This window comes from Aulonocara stuartgranti (genome assembly GCF_965226115.1).
Source record: "Aulonocara stuartgranti genome assembly, chromosome: 13".
Lineage (NCBI taxonomy): Eukaryota > Metazoa > Chordata > Actinopteri > Cichliformes > Cichlidae > Aulonocara > Aulonocara stuartgranti.
Window position 1 is genome coordinate 17,884,875 of NC_138949.1, and position 17,054 is coordinate 17,901,928.

The following is a 17,054-nucleotide window of genomic DNA, read 5'->3' on the forward strand; positions in this document are numbered from 1 at the left end:
TTGTCTGCTTCATTTGTCTTCATCTGCAGGGCCTGCTAAAGGTCGGTGCTTATATGCAAACACTATCACTCAGTTTCACACACATCTGTTTGACAGTTTTTTATTGAAGTAGTTCATTCATTTGATCAGAATGTCTGAGGACATTTTCATTGCTTAACAATACGTCTGTTTCGTAAATGCCCTGCGTAGTAGTGCGACAGCAACCTGGTTGATCATTAGTTTGTTTGTGCTGTGACAAACGAATGTTGCGTAACAGTGCCCGGCTGCTATGAACAGTCAACGTCCACTGGCAGGTACCTGACAGAACCAGAAACATCAAAACCCTTCAGCATGCAGTGACGACCCCAGGTTCACGGCACCTGTTCAGAACGCTCAGTGTCATTTGTGCTCACTGAATGTCAACTGGAAGCAAAAAAAAAGACTCTACAAATACAGATTAAATGTGAGGTCATTAGCATAGAGCTTTGTCATGAATATGATTACATAGTTCAGGCTTAAATCCTCCTTAGAACATTTGTTCACATTTAATCTACAAATGACAAACACTGCCTCTTTATTCTTCATTCATCGTCGGGGTGGTAAACACAAATATACAGATTAGTCATGTTAATATTCTCCTTTTCTCATTCCCCTTAACAACTCTTACTGCTGTCCACACAAATACTTCTATTTCACACTTTGAATGGATGAGTCATGAACAGTATAACATTTTTAGACTGTAGAGTCAGTGCTGCTGAGGAACCGTAATACAGCCACAGACTTGCTTCTAAATGATGCATAAAACTTGAAATACGAAACACATATTTTGAGCTACAAACAATACATTGGGGACTAAGATAAGGGTGAAAAATGATGAACACAATTACATAAGTACTCCAGAGTTTGGAAAATTGTGGCTCTTAAAAAAGATCCAAACGATCTTTGTGCAGTCTATAGAGAACTTGGTCCCAGCATGCATTTAGCCTAGCATAGCACAAATACTGAAAAAGAATGAGAAACCAGGGGCCTGTGAGCTCTCTGTGCACATGAGAAATTGTATTTGCTCCAGAAAAATCTGGAAACCTGGATGCAAACACATTCCCTGTGATCAGGATGGATCAGGAATGCAGCAGGAAGTGGTGAGAATTGGAGATATGGTGCCGTTCTTCTACTGGACCTTGGTGACGGCCTCGTGGATGGACTCGGCCACGTAGTCGATGTTCTTAGTGGTTAAACCGCACATGTTGATGCGACTGCTCGCCATTAAGTAGATATGTTTCTCCTTCACCAAATATTCCACTTGTTTGGCTGCAGGAAAATCACCAGATACTGGTTTAAGTTTTACTGACTGTGTTTGAATCTTTTAAAGATCTTTTTAAAATCGACCCCCCAAAAACTAAAACAACTTGGATGCCATGAAATTGTTTGTTAAACTGACCAGTGGAATGTGCATTTTTACTGAGCTGTGATTGTGTGCAGAAGGAAGTGATTGCTGTACTCACGGTTGAGGCCTGTGAAGCTAAACATGCCGATCTGGTTTGTGATGTGGTCCCAGGTCCCTGGTGTCCCCAAAGCTTGGAGCTTAGCTTTCAGCTGAGACCTCATCAGCAAGACTCTGTTAGCCATGGTCTTCACATTCTCTTGCCTAAAGTCAGAGAATGAAAACACTCTGCATGTCTGATATCGACTGCTTTTTAATATTGCCTCATGCACAGGTGTGAGTCATCGTTTAATGATGCTATTTTACACTTACCATTCACTAAAAAGCTCAGGTGAGGTAAGAGTGATGGTGACAATGCGAGCTCCCTGAGACGGTGGGTTGGACCAGGTGATCCTGACAATCTTCTCCATCTGGGAGAGAACTCGTTTCAGGTTATCTGCATCGCGAGCCACAACGGTCAGGTTGCCCACACGCTCGTCTGATGGGACAAAAACATGTCACAGTTAAACAATACAGCAGCTAATACCTGTTACCTGATGTGTAGGTGCAGTATCTGATAAACAGCTCCTCCTCTGGTGAATCTGAGACTTGCTTAATTTGAATTTTGTGGCTATTCCTTTCAATTTAACAGAGTTTTTGATGTATTCTGTGCACATTATACTCAGCATAATCTGAAAATAAGACCAATGTATATTAAGATGACTGGATGACTGAGAACCTTCACAGACAGATGTATATTAAGGTTACTCTTCCTGCAAAGTTTAATCCCTGCAGTTGATTTAGCTTGGGATTTTCTGTAGATTCATACAAAGCACACTTTACACACAGGATCACTCACTGTAGAGTCCGAAGTTCTTGGAGAACGACTGGGCACAGAACATTTCAAAGCCCGAGGAAACAAAGTAGCGCACCGCCCAGGCATCTTTCTCCAGACTACCTGAGGCGAATCCCTGATAAGCCGAGTCAAAGAACGCAAACAGCTTCCTCCTCTGGGAGAGAACCGGATAAAAGATCAAAGGGTTATCATACTGAGATAAACACTGTGCATGCAAAATAATATCCTGTTTAAAATGACACCTTTTTGCCAGTAGTGGCAGTTCAGACCACAGTACAGACAATTTGTATATGTTTGCATGCACTTTATACGCATGTTACCATCATAACTTCAGCGATTTGTTTCCACTGCTCCTGCGTGGGGTCTGTGCCTGTCGGATTATGGGCACAAGCATGCAGGACAAAGACTGAGTGCTCTGGACAACTCTGTGGGAAACGGAGATATGAAGAAGCAACGTGAAACCCAGAAGACCAAAATGTAGTAATAAGTGAACAGTATGCTGCCACGCAGTACTTACTTCCAAGTCACCAAGGAAGCCAGCCAAATCAAGGCCTCTTTTCTCCGCGTCCCAGTACCTGTACGGACGAACATCCTCAAAGCCAGCGCTGCTGAACACAGCATTGTGATTTTCTGAGAAAAACAGTAAGAAAAACTCTGAGGGCAGCGTTCGATTTTTATCATTGCTTTCATTAGATAAAAGAGTGAATAATGCTTTTTTAAATACTCCTCACATCCGACCTGACAATACAGCCAGGCTCACTGATAACATGCAGCTGTAAACAAGACATTTATCAATAGAACACTTTATCAACAACTACAGTTTAAAGTCTGGGGAAAGTTCACAAAACAACCTGTAAATTAAAGTCCTCTACAGGTGTGTGCTACTTCACTGCATGTTTGTGTGTGTGCTTGAATGTACCCCAGGTAGGTGCAGACACATAGATGGGTGTTTTGGTGTTGTTGCTCCCATTGTAGAACCGCCTTAGAAACTCTGCGCCTATCTTCAGAGCACCCGTACCACCCAGACACTGGACAGCCCCGACCTGGCAGTGACATTCGAACAGTCAGTTTAAATGTAAAAACATTAGAAATTCAAAGAGTGTCGTTTGGCTTTTGACTCCACAAACCCTGTTTTCCTGGATGGCAGGGCTGTTGTCTCCCAGTACTATTTTGGAGGCTGAGGATCTGAACTCAGGCAGGCCCAGGATTGGCAGGTACTCGTGGTTTAGCCTGTCATCATGCACAATGATCTTCTCCACTTTTTTCACCACCGGCAAAACCCAGGGCTGGCCTTCATCTGTCCGATAGGCTGCAAGGAACAATGCGATTTAATGTTACAGAAAAAAGTGAAAGAATGGCTTAATATAGTAGGAAGCGGCCCTTCCCTCCTGCATTGATATGTTGTTTTTTTAGTGAGTTTTAAGCAAAAAGAAACCTCTAAGTAAGATTAAATATAACATTCCTTAAATTGCTCAGTAAACAGATACAGCAGACAGAAGTGGTTAGCTTGCGAGCTTAACACCTGTACCTTGGTAATCCTGATGTTTGTGACTTTATGGGACTCTTGAGTCATAACAGAAGTGCAAAGATCACAGGGTTTTGTGACAGGCGCACTTTCAATATCTGTTGGGTGATTTAGCCAGGCGATGTCGATGATCTACCTTTTTCTCTCTGTTATGTCCACTAGCTGGAAAGGCACTGATTATCTGTAATAATACATCTAAATTAAGATCTAGGGCCGGTACTATAGTCACGTGTGACTGAAAAGTCACAGAAAAGCAGAAAATCCTTACAGTCAAGGATCTTTTTCAGATCTCTGTGTTTTTTTAGGTAGAGAGAAATGTGTGGCCTACATTTCCCAGCTGCCATGTAGCAGCTGACCATCTGGAGAAAGAAAGGGATTACGAGGCCTCGGCCTCCTCTGCTAATCACAGGACTCAGGTATCCTTGTCCTGCCAAAACAGAGCTAAGCGATCAACGCTTCTCACACTGTTCCTGTGCAATGCAAGCAGCGAAGAAATAACTCCTTGCAGAAAGGTTAGCACAGAAAACAGCTGCTCTCAAGGACGAAATGTGGCAGTGGTTTGTTTCGGAGAGAAGCACGACTGAGCTGTAATAAATTTAAACTCCTGCTTGTTCTTGTGTAATGACAGAACAGTAATCCAATCAGCTGCCTGGTCTGCTGAGTGAGAGGTGCAGGATAGCAGAGGACAGAGATGATTCAGCTCTCAGTGTCACACTAATTGCAGAACAAAGATATATTATCAACAGAGCTGCAATCAGTAGTTGGTGGGTGTGTGATGACTGAGTAGCCTGTAGCGCGGCCAGATTAATCCGAAAATGAATTTAAGCAATAGCAATAATTACAGCACAGGTGAGCCATCACCATTCTGGACTGCCTGGTGTACTAAACTGATTAAAGTTACATCTAGATAGCTTCTGTTTAGATTTTACAGCTCAGATATCAGTCAGCAGGCTGTTTTAACTATTGCTGTGCTTAGTTTGAGGCTAGCAGTCAATTTTGTGTCACTTTCTGATTATAATAACAACAACTTGTTAGAAATTCATATGAGGGCACCATCATACAAACATAGATGAACTCGGTGTAAGACAGGCTGGAGAACCTTTCCCTCTGGGATGCAATGAATGACTGACAACAATGCACAACTTACCTCCTACTCCGAGGTTCACCTTATTTGGAAACTGGTCGTTATTGAAATCCTGCGTCAACTTGAAGACAGCCACAGGGGCAGCCTGGGGGACTTCAGAAAATAGCGACATTTTTTAAAATAAATATATATATATATATTTATTTATTTGTTTACTTCTTTTTTTTTTTGCACTGTGGGAGGCTGCGGCAGCACGAAGAGACGAGCTGTCACTTGATCAGCTGGCTGAGCGGGATGATGGAAGACTTTCACCTTCAACTTGGATTTGGTCACTGCAAAGTGGGTGTGAGTGGATTTACCAATAGAAATCGCTCTCGGCGTTGATCCCTGTCAGTTCAAAGGTCAATAAAACAAACGCACAGGCGCTGTTGCCCAATGAACGCCGCGGGCAGGGGATTGACAAATCCTCTAGCTAATGTGTGGGGTTGAGGAAGCGTCACTGCGAGTGGGCGGTGCATGAGATTAGCGCATTTAATTTCTACGCCACAAGGTGGTGCTATAAACCTGCTTTAAAGCTCATATCTAGAGCATCTAAACAGAGCTTTAGTTGGCATGACTTGGTACAGAAAGAATTCTTCCATTAATAAATAATAGAACACAAATTAAGGTCAGAGCTCACAGACTGATTGCTGTATCATCGTCACATCATAAATGTAAATACGAACTCCGGCTGATCAGACAGCTATCACGCTTAGGTCACCACGCTCTGCAGACGAATATGTGCAAGTGTCCTAATCTGTTCTGTCCTGAGGGCCTAGGCTGAGCTGTGGTGTAAACACACTGGCTCCTCTGTGCTCTCCCCACAGCTGTCTGCAGGAGCTGAAGTGGTTGATAAATGAAGGCCACTCCAGCCTGCTCTCCGGGACCAGGAGGGCGACTTTGTGGGAAGACAAGACTTAGTTATGTTTTCTGTCTGGTATAATAAGAGTGCAGTTGCACGGCTCGACTTTAGTTTTTGTAGTTCAAAAGTTTCGCATTATGACAAATGATGGGTTATAAAAGTTTATGTGGGGTGAAATTAAATACACACATATTTGTCTAGTGCTGAAGTGCTGGCTTTGAGTGTTTTCATGCTACTTACATTTTTTTAAAATAAATTATTTTCTTTTTTCTATTTTGTTTAACTGTAAGCCATTTTTAACATATCAAATTAAAAGATTTAAAACATGAACAATACAATCAGATGTTCCCATGCACTGATGGACTGTTATAGTTTAAAATGCTCACTAGAGTACAAAATACAATTTAGCTCCACTTTCTGCATGGACAACATAAAAATCACACTTACATGTCCTGGATAATAATTTGTAATGTGCAATAATTTGCACAAAACGTATTTTAAGGAAATATATTTTTAACATTAATTTCTAGATTAGGAATATTTCTCTTATTCACATTAACAAGTGTGCATTTTAGCCTTTTTTGCAAAGGCATCCATACTATATTTGTAACAAGAAGTAACAAGAAGTATTTTGTGACAAACCAGTTATGTTGGTAATCTTATTGTAAGAAGAAGTTATATGTCATTAATTGCTGTTAATGTCTCTGACAGATAAAATAGAGAACACCACACGGACCAAGCCAATGTACTTAAGACTGTGCTTATTATATTCCTATACTATCATTGGCTCAAATGACACCACCAAATCTGAAGCAGCTCACTTATAAACGCACTGACAACTGTCATCCTGCACTAGTTCTTCGTTTTTCTTTGTTTTGCTCCTGCAGCTTTGCTCTTTTTATTCAGTCCCAGGCCCATCTGCCTTGATTTTAGCTGCAGCAGGATATCTTCACTAAGAGGTTCTTACAGATCTCTTGCAAAATATTTGCCCAGCACTAAACAGAAGACAGACAGAGTTGGCAATGGTTATAATGAAACGTAATTGCTATAGATGATTTTCCCCCTCCCAGTACTTAGTGGAGACCACGAAAACAGAACGGGATTAAATACAAGCAGCAGAAATTTATTGTTATCATTAAATCATGTGATAAATATGTACACAGGTGTAAATAGTCTTAAATATATATTGCTATAAGCTGATAATATACTGATATTATTTTTGAATATTGCTTCTGTTCCTACAGTTAACCAGGAAAAAATGCTTTAAAAAAAGTTTGTGGAATCCATTTATTCAAGGCATTCATGCTTTATGACTCAGAGAAGCACTACTATAGACAACCTTTTAGGTGGAGCAGTGGTTTGCTCTGTCTCCTCACATCGAGAAGGACTCTAGATTTGAACTTGCAGAGGCCTTGCTGTGTTTCAGTTTGCATGCTGTCCTTGTGATTTTGTGGGTACAAGAAGCACTGTGGGTGCTCAAGACAATTCCCAAGTATTTGTCTGGATTCTTGCATCCAGAGAAACTGAATCAACGTTCTGCAACACTGTAAGCATTCCTCCTTATACAAATGCATGGCTGTTATATTAATTAAGTGTGAATATGAAGTAATGCTTTTGGATATAAATTTGTCAAATTTATTTTCACAGTCTTCACCTCCTACCCTACCCCTCCTAATAAAATAAAATAAAATAAAATAAAATAAGATAATGATAATAACTAGCAACAAAGTCTAACTTCTGATCTTTCAGCCATGGACAAATCATTATTTAAGCCTTTTTATATCTTTGGTTAAGCCTTATGAACCCCTTACAAAAACATTCCTAGCTAAAGTGCTACAGTTAATCCCACACCTTGCTATCACACAACACCCAGTTACTATTTTCCCCAGTGTTTTGTCCCACATGTTGCTAACTTTCCTCACCACTTGGTCCCACCCCCACTCATCTCCTCACTTCACGCTGACAGTAGATGTTTTCATTCTTTCCAACCAGGTGAGGGTGTCTCGTATGTTAGCTATCACTGTCAGCTCTGCAATTATGGGATTTGAGCTCCCTTAGAGCAAGGCTTGGGGGCCTGGGGCGGGGCTCAGTGTGTGCATACAGAGGAGGCCCAGGGCCACGATCTGGGCTGTGTTCTGAAGCGTGAGTCAGAGCAGGGAGTGACAGAAGTAGCCTCTAGCAAGACAGTTTCTCCAAAGAGAGTGTGTCACAGCTAGATCGATCAATTACTCAGCCCAACATTCACCTGCACTTTCTCTGCATTTCCCTGAGAAGGAAACACAGAACATTTGTTTTGGCATCCAGCAGAGTAACACAAATATGACAAAAAAGTCAAAGTGTGAATGGGGTTTTGTTTAATCTGATTTTTTTCTCTCTTTAAAATTTTGCATGCAGGTTATCAGCGCTGCTTATAGGAAGCTGACACTAAAACACACAAAGGCATTCAGGCACAATACAGTCACATTCCAGCTGCGGTATCACAGAAACACAAACAAGAGCGTGTGCGCACACACCGCTGTGCATTCCTAGGGCAAAGTTTCAGCGCCGTTCACATGTTGCTCTGGCCCCGGTGTCTCTGGGTCAGAGAGCTGTGGTGAGTGACCACCTTTTTAGCTTCCCGCCTTGTTTGTTTTCTAAAGACAGTGTCATCAATTCTCTAACAAGGAACTAGACACAGCAACAACAAAGAGCACAGGACCTCCCTGTTGCTCCCTGAGCAGATCAGTGACTGACGGACCGTGCATGCAGTAATAGATATCAGTAATCTCTGTGTCAGACTACATTCCAACCAGGGTGCATGAGCGTTTGTCTGTGCAAGTTTAGGTTGCAAATGTCTTTTGTGCTCCATTTGATATCATGACATAAAATCTCCTTTTTTTGTGTGCATGCAGATTTCTACCCTGCTGACAAAAGATGACAACCTACAACTGGACTCAGTGAACTACCGTAGTATGAGCCACGAATACATCCAAGTGCAACCTTAGTTGAATTGTACTGGAAGATGCAAAATCTCAGACATCTCATGCCTAATATTGCTTTGACGGGGTCTGTATGTTCCACAAGTTCAAATGTATGGAGCCCACAGTTAACAACATGGAGGCAAAAAGTAAACTCACTGACATAAGGGCTACACACCATTGGAAGAAGCCTGACAATTTAAGACTGCATGTGCCACTCACGCAAAATAAAACAACACCTAAGCACTATAGTGAGCATATTTCAGATCGATATGGTGATATATAGTCCTCTTGCACCTGACAATGCAGAAAAGGGCAAACTGCCAGTAGTTAGCTTAACACAACTGCTAGAAACAGATAATAAGATACAGGAAGTCCTATATTTATTTTACATAACATTCTCCTGAAATTTGTCTTAATTAATCAAACATTTCCAAAAATACAGAGGTAAATTAAAACAAACCATTAAAATGCCTTAGCTGTTTTGCTTGAGTATAAGTTGGTATGTATACATTCACATACAGTGAATAAGAAAGTGTACACACGGCAGTATGCAGTCTTGTGAAACATTCAGAGAAACTGCAGACAAACTAGAAAGCTAAATCTCAGACTCTACAGACGTTAATTAGCATGTTAAATGTTAAAGTTCACGACAGTACAATTATGAAAAGACTGAATGTGTATGGCTTATTTGGAAGAGTTTCCTCTTTCTAAAAAAGGACATGGCAGGATGGCTTAGGTTTACAAAGTTGGAGCTTGCGCTCATTGAGTCGACATTGAACCCCTCTGAATAGCAAAGTATTGTAGAAACAAATGTGAGGCCATCTGTCTAAAAGATAAAGCTTCGCTAAAACTGAGTCATACAACAAGACAGTGATTCCCGGCACAGCAGCAAATCCACAGCAGAATGGATGAAGAAGAAAAAAATAAATCAAGGCGTTGCAATGGCCCAGTCAAAGTCCTGACTTCAACCTGATTGAAATACTATAAAGGGATGTGCATAAATAAATGCCCACATGAACTGAAGCAATAATGTAAAAAAGAGTGGGCCAAAATTCCTTCTTAGCGATGTGAGAGACTGATAAAGTTAAACAGAAAATTATAACTTCGAGTTACTGCTTCTAAAGGTAGCTACTGAATCATTGGGTGTACTTTTTAACAGGACTGCATTTGGACTTTGAAGGAATATTAAAAATGGTTGTGTCTCATTGTTTTTCGCTGATGTGGCCTTCAAGCTGGGTGGAACCTCAAACACAAGGTCTACGTTGTGTTGTTCCACTTGATTGATTTTGTCTTTTTACCAACTCAGGCACTTTGGCTTTATACAAATATGCACGCTAAGACACAAAGACAGGAAGTGGAAGATGTTTTTTTAATTTTTTTTTAACCCAAAGTACTTGCTTTTTTGTCTGGATTAGGTAAAGAGACACAAATATGATAAGTGACAAAGGAAACAAACTTTATCTTTCATGACTTCTAATTATGTTGTATATTTTGAATCCAGATGGGGAGACCAATTCTCCCTTTTGCTAGGAGGTCAAAGTTCAGGGTCAGCTACAGATCTGGGACTCTGTATCTTCATATATGAGGATGAATGCCTGCCAGCGCTGGAGCTTGTAGCAAAGCTGTCTGATTGAAGGCCTGGTCAGCTTTGATCCTAATGGTTAATCTGAGCATCAGCATTGCCAAAACCCGCTGCGTGCTGAAGCTGCATTGTTAGATATTTTATACAGTTAGTATTTACAAAAATGGGACTTTATTGATAACTAGTCAGATATTTGCCAAAACAGTCTGTCACTTTGATAGAAATACCACCGCGGTTGCTGGACAGATGCTAATATTTTCTCTCAAGGATGTTTACCTCTGGAAGCCAGGATGCACGCATACTTTTATTTTATGGTAACATTGTCCTTCCCAAGAGAGCTGTTACTGATTCAGCAAGTTAGAGAGAGTTCCTCCAGCAGCAAGCTGAACTTGATTCAACCTTTTGATAATTTTTTAAAAAAATTTTCACCAGCTCTAGCCAAGTGGGACAGCGTATATAAGCAACTAGAGGCACCTACATCCTCTCATTTGAAAGCCTGCCTCCCCGCACTGTCTTTATCTACATTGACTGCATGGCAGCAGAGAGGATAAGCATATTTAGGTTGCTTGTTTCCTCCCAAACTACATTCCCAACACCGTAGATCATAGATATTACAACCCTTACATCCCCCTCTGTTCGCACTCATATATACAAACACACACCTGCTGGGGCAAGGCCGTCTGGGAGGGAATTACAGCAGCCTAATTTATGAGGCCCAAGGGAGGGCAAAGGGCAGGGGATCCAGACTGGCCTGACCTCACTTCCTCTTTTCATGGTCTCTAAGTTAGAACTGTGATACACAGAACAAGGTGTCAGCTCTCAAACAAATCACCCTCTCACTGTCTTTCAAACAAGACAGCTAATTAGGGTATCTTTTTTCCTAACCTGGTTAACACAATGAACCCTGAGGGAGTGTTAACTATTATCATAGGCCTGCCTTTGTGGACTATATGGCTCTATCAGAGTCCAAAGTAAGTGGGTGAGAACAGGGTTTTTGCTGAAAAATCTGGCCCGACGCGGGCTCGCCTTTGGCCTCCTCATTTCCTCCAATGAGAAGGTGCTGTCATCCGTCACTCGGTTCCAGGCAGCGGCACAATAGCACAGTCTGGGTCCTGGCTACTGACACCACCACATGGGTTGCTGATAAGACTCACCTTCCGGGACCCAGAAGAACTGAGACATTACTGCCACACAACAGTTTGGTCCACTGCCATTCTTTCTGTTGACCATGAAATTAAAGGAAAACGGAAAGTTAATTATGAGCTACATGAGGCGGACACACTCTGTATCTGCTCTCACAATCTTTTCAAGTTTTTTTTTTCTGTAATGCACAGCCTCATTATTTACATATTGCATGCCCTATATGCAAGATGATGGGGAAAGCGTCACACCCAGTTAAATAATCCTGTTGGACTTGTTGGACATTGGGGAAAACGCACTTGAGCTAATCTATTTTCCTAAAGTAGCAATCTATTGTTGTTATTGGCTGATTAAGAGCACTTTAAGACAAATGGATAGTCACACTTGAGTTCCTCATCACACATACAGGCTGTTGGTAGAGCCTGTTAATAATCACCTCCATTGTAAAAGGATTGTAAGTGCTCTTCTACACAACTCTGTCAAGTCATAATATCAAACCTTCATTCTCTCATAAATAAACAGCTGTTTGCATCAACCAGTCAGACACAAAACCCAGAAGCAGCGATGATAAATTTTGTTATTTCTTCAAACGTCTGGTCTGTGCTCTGTGCACCCTGTATCTCAGTGGTGTACTGTACACCTGCCCCTGCCCTGCTTCAGTATACGTTAGACTGCCAGAAATATGGAGATAAGGAGGGAAACAAGAAGAGACACGTTAAGCGCTGCTTGGCAAAACACTAACTTTGAAGAACTCACCAGAAAGTGAATTGTGCGGAGTGACTGAAATTTGACTCCCACGGAGGCAGAAAGCTGATCGGGGTTTTTTTTAAAAGTTATTTTTCAAAATCCATTTAATTTTTTTTAAGGCTTAGGCCTCTGCAGCCTGTATCCGCTCTGACCTCTGCTGTGGACTCGACCTTACCGAGGCTATCAAGACGATTCAGAAATGAAGATGATGTATTGGGGAGTCGCATTCACCAACGAGTCGCTCCTTGACACTCTCTGGGAGTCTGGGTTTTGTTAAAGGCAGGAAACAGACTCTTCCGCTCCGTAAACACGAGTCTTTACTTGGCCACTTTTGGACTGCCGGTGGCACGCGAAGCCCGTGATGATGGTCAGTGGGGGGCTTTAGAGGCCCTGTGCACTCTAGGTCGAAAGCGTGGTGACTCTGCTCGGACCCGTGTATACAAGTAATTGTTTTAACCGCGTAATCTCTTTTGGGGTATTAATAATTTTCTCCTAAACACTTTAAATAAAACAAAACAAAGCACCCCCCCCCCCCCACACACACACACACACACACACAGCTATTACTCATTTATGTCTATGTTTGGTATTTTTAAATTATTGCACTCATTAAAAAGGAATGAGTAAATATTTGGGAAACAAAATGACCAGATTTACTGCCCTTTGGGTTGCTTTACGAGCTTCTATCACGTAAATTCCACCTAACTCGCGCAAACTTCCACTGTGTGGAAATTACTTTTCCTTATTAGTAAATCTTGATAAATTATTTAATGTTTAAATTTGCGTCCAAGCAGCACTAAGTGACCACTATATTTTTTCAGAGTGCACAGAGAGTTACTGTGGCCTAAAAGCTTTTCTTTTTTTCAGACTCAGTTCAGCTCTTGACTTAAACTACTCCACTTAAACCGGCCTTTTTTGAATAGACGTGTATCTCCATGGGAGGGGGTGACGCTATCCATTTCTAAACAGCGCCTTGTTGATGGTGAGCGGATGAGATTATGTGGACATGCTCTTCTTTTCTTTCCACACGGTTTGAGAGCAATGGGTCCTCAAACCCTGGCGCCTGGACCTGGCCAAAGATAGTCGACCAGAAGAGAGGTGTCTCGTTTCAGCACGTTTATCCCTTAAGCACAAAGGTAAATTAAAATGAAAGCTCATTAATTTACCTATTAATATACAATATAATATAATTGTTAATATAATAATTATTATTTTCTTTCCTTGTAGCGCTTGAAGCTGATCATTTATTTATTTATTCATAAAAGGTTTTTGCTTTCCTTTTACCAGTGTCAAGAGGAACTATTATTGTGGCCACATTTTCGTGGCCAAATCATCCTAAAACTTCCACAAATAAATAAGCCATAAATAATTCACAGACAACAATTTAGCACTGAGCATTCTTTATGCCTCTCACGGTTGCCGGATTCATCTCATTTCCCACACTCTCGTTATATGATATTATCAAGGAATTGCCGAGAGGGGAAAAAAAGATAGGCCTAATCTTAAAAATCGCCAAATCTGCGATGTTGAGGGATCGTCCAAGAAATAAGTGAAATTCTTTAAAAATAATACATAAATAATCGAATAAATAAATATTGGTTCCGCCAAGTTAAGTATTTTTGTGGGCTATTTGCATTAAACTACACAACATAATATGCTTTGCCTAATTATTACAATTGTGTGACAGCGTTGATGCAGAAACATTTAAAGCATGAATTAAGAAGTTCCTTACCTTTCAAAATATTTCCCAGTTTCACTGCAGTCGATGGCATCAATATTATTTCATAAATTAGGGATAACTTCCTGACATATGTAGGCTACACCTAAATAGAACAGAGAGGGAAAGGGGGAGGAAGAGTGCGAGAGAGAGAGAGAGAGAGAGAGAGAGAGAGAGAGAGAGAGAGAGAGAGAGAGAGAGAGAGAGAGGGAGACCCTACCAATCCCTCCCCCGCTTCAGGACGTCACTGAGAGGGAGAGGACAGCATCTTGGCTGACCCTCTCTCGCTAGATAACTGAATTCAGCCAACCAAACGGGATCGATCTTTCTCTTTCTCTCTCACCCATCCAGCCACAGACGCATATGCAACTAAGAGGGATGTCACAGCTGAGAGAAAATCAGTTGTCTTCGGTGTGTATGCAAAAACAACAGAGCGCGGCCGTTCCTCTGGTTTACGCACGCCTAATTTTCTTCTTTTGCGCGTCCGGAGGCGAATCGGTCCCGTTCTTGGACTGCTGATCGGTATATTTTGCCATCTCTTTCTTGGTGGTAATAATGATTCCTAGTCCGGTCATAGGTTCGTCCTCCACGCCTTTTTCCGTGAAGGACATTCTGAAGTTAGAGCTCCAACAACAGTCTCAGCAGCACCAGCTACAGCTGATCTCCTGCTTCGGTCTCTCTGGTGCGCTCTCACAGCCTGGAGCTCTATCGAACAAATCCTTCCGTTCTCACTCGCCGCCCTCCTGCATGCTGGCGGGCAGAGACACCCCAAGCCCCATCAGCTCCTGCCTGTCGGAGAGCGAGGAGAGGATGGCGTACCTCAACTCACTGAATGTGCAAGACCGACTGACGGACTCCGGTATCCACGTGGAGGTGTTCGGCAACCTGGGGCAAACCCACTCTGCAGACCTCCGGCCGGAGACAGAGCAGGACGAGCATGACGGCAGTGAGTACACAGTCTACTGAAGCGAGTTACTCTGAGGGTGTTAATTGTATAAAAATGCACATGGACGAAAATGCCAAAGGAGAAAATCAAATCATAAAATCTGAATTAAAGTTTCCTACGAGACAAAAAAAGGCTCATCAAATCTGACATTGATACATTTGATGAGCAGTTTCTGTTGAAACGTTTTCCGATTTCTGTTTAAATTATTATAAATTGATCGCCTAACACGGACAACAAGAAAATAGGCCCCTGGTTAATAATATACATAATATATATTTTCATAATAGGACCAAACAATGGACGGCAAAGAACAACAACAACAACAAAAAGATTATTATTTCATACAATTCATTAGCTGCCAGCTAACTGAGTAAGACTGGCAGAGATTAAAGTGTTTACATTTGCAAGCTGCTAATTTATGTTTGCTGAATATATTAAACTGATGATCCAAATTGTCACGCATTTAAAAAGACGTAGACACTTCCAGAAACACAAGACAGAAACTATATTTAGCCTCATCTGATTTGAATGTATCAACATTCACGTTTAGTTAATGTTCGTATATAACATGACGTCATTATTAGTATGCCTCCCTAATTTTATTTTTCAATACATTTTACTAGCAATTTTCAATTAGGCCACTTCCAATACACTTGTACAATAAATAATAAGAATAAGAATTAAATTTGTAATAAATATATACTTGAAAATAATCAAGATGCTAGCTCTGATGTGTAATTGAACATGGTTTCTCCATGCAGAGAGCTGCGGTGTCATGCCGGGTGAGTGTGAGGATCCAGACTCGGAGAAGCCGGCCACCAAGCAGCAGAGGACCAGACGGAAACCTCGCGTCCTCTTTTCCCAGGCTCAGGTGTTTGAGTTGGAGCGGCGCTTCAAGCAGCAGCGTTACCTGTCCGCCCCGGAGAGAGAGCATCTGGCCAGCTCCCTTAAGCTCACCTCTACCCAGGTCAAGATCTGGTTCCAGAACAGGAGGTACAAATGCAAGAGGCAGCGGCAGGACAAGACCCTGGAGATTGCGGGTCATCATCACCACCATCACCACCCACCACCGCCTCCAAGGAGGGTGGCTGTGCCGGTTCTCGTCCGAGATGGGAGGCCTTGTCTCGCTGGATCTCAGAACTATAATCCCCCTTACACAGTCGGAGCTCCCAATCCGTACAGCTACAACGGCTATCCAGCCTACAGCTATAACAACTCGGTGTATAGCAACACTTACTCTTGTACTTATTCTAGTTTCCCTTCTCTCCCGCCCAGCAACGCCTCTGCCAATGCTTTCATGAATATGAATTTGGGGAACATTAGCGGACAGACGCAAAGCCAGGCTCCCCAAGGACCAAGTGTCACACCCTGCCAAGGAGCTCTGCAGGGCATCCGGGCATGGTAGCGCGGTCTTTGCGCACAATCAGAAGCCTGTCTTGATGGATAGACTCGAGCATGTAAACATCTTCAACTAATGCCGTGAAAACCACAATTTCAAATTCCGTAACACATTACAGAGCGCAGGGGTCAGTTTGTTCTAACTCCACAGGCATATGAAGAAAAATGGACTATTATAATTATAATAATTTTTTCCCCCTCTGAGCCACGTGTTTAGAAAACTTAGTGAAGTTGTTGTATTATGTTTGACGGATTAGCCAAAACTATCCGCAATGGTTCAAAACTGATGTATTGTGCTTAAAAAATAAAGGAAAATCCCGTGTAAATTTTCGGTTACGCAAAGACCTATAGATTTCATTAAGAAAGTGAAGTCTTTCATGAATTTTATTTGGATGCATAAAGTTGCAAGAAATTAACATGGATCACAAATGCAGGACAATTTAGTATTATTTCTATTAAGATCTCCCGCTTTGTTTTTTTCACTCCAAAACTAAGTGAGTGACACTGAAAGCCAATGAACTGATTTAAAAAAAGAGGCGCTCAAATAAGGCTGTTTCTAGGCTCGAGTTAAAAACCACAAAACGATGCAAGTTATCAGCGATCGTGGAATTAAAGAGCATAATAACTGTCATGGCACGACTGATTGAAGTGGAGTGTGCTTTGTGTGTGAATCTGTGCGTGTATCTGTTCTTTTTCTTCTTTTTTTTAATGATGTTGACTGAGGTCTATTCCAACATTTCTTATCGTCTGAAATCTTTTCTCAAGCCAAGAAAACGTTTTTTTTTCTTGTGTGAGAAAG

At 41.7% G+C, this 17,054-nt stretch overlaps 2 protein-coding genes across 2 annotated transcripts; one reads left to right on the forward strand and one right to left on the reverse strand.

Annotated features, from left to right (window-relative positions):
- Nucleotides 1-84: 84 nt before the first annotated feature.
- Nucleotides 85-5,316, reverse strand: got1 (glutamic-oxaloacetic transaminase 1, soluble). The gene is made up of 9 exons (XM_082556771.1): nucleotides 4,928-5,316; nucleotides 3,383-3,564; nucleotides 3,175-3,298; nucleotides 2,773-2,885; nucleotides 2,576-2,680; nucleotides 2,259-2,409; nucleotides 1,733-1,898; nucleotides 1,482-1,624; nucleotides 85-1,287 (listed from the first exon to the last, which is right to left on the reverse strand). The coding sequence occupies exons 1-9, from the start codon at nucleotides 5,034-5,036 to the stop codon at nucleotides 1,148-1,150; spliced, it is 1,233 nt and encodes a 410-aa protein (XP_082412897.1). The 5' UTR covers nucleotides 5,037-5,316; the 3' UTR covers nucleotides 85-1,147.
- An 8,825-nt stretch (nucleotides 5,317-14,141) lies between these two features.
- nkx2.3 (NK2 homeobox 3) lies at nucleotides 14,142-16,715 on the forward strand. The gene is made up of 2 exons (XM_082556772.1): nucleotides 14,142-14,857; nucleotides 15,619-16,715. The coding sequence occupies exons 1-2, from the start codon at nucleotides 14,467-14,469 to the stop codon at nucleotides 16,260-16,262; spliced, it is 1,035 nt and encodes a 344-aa protein (XP_082412898.1). The 5' UTR covers nucleotides 14,142-14,466; the 3' UTR covers nucleotides 16,263-16,715.
- The last annotated feature ends 339 nt before the right edge of the window (nucleotides 16,716-17,054 follow it).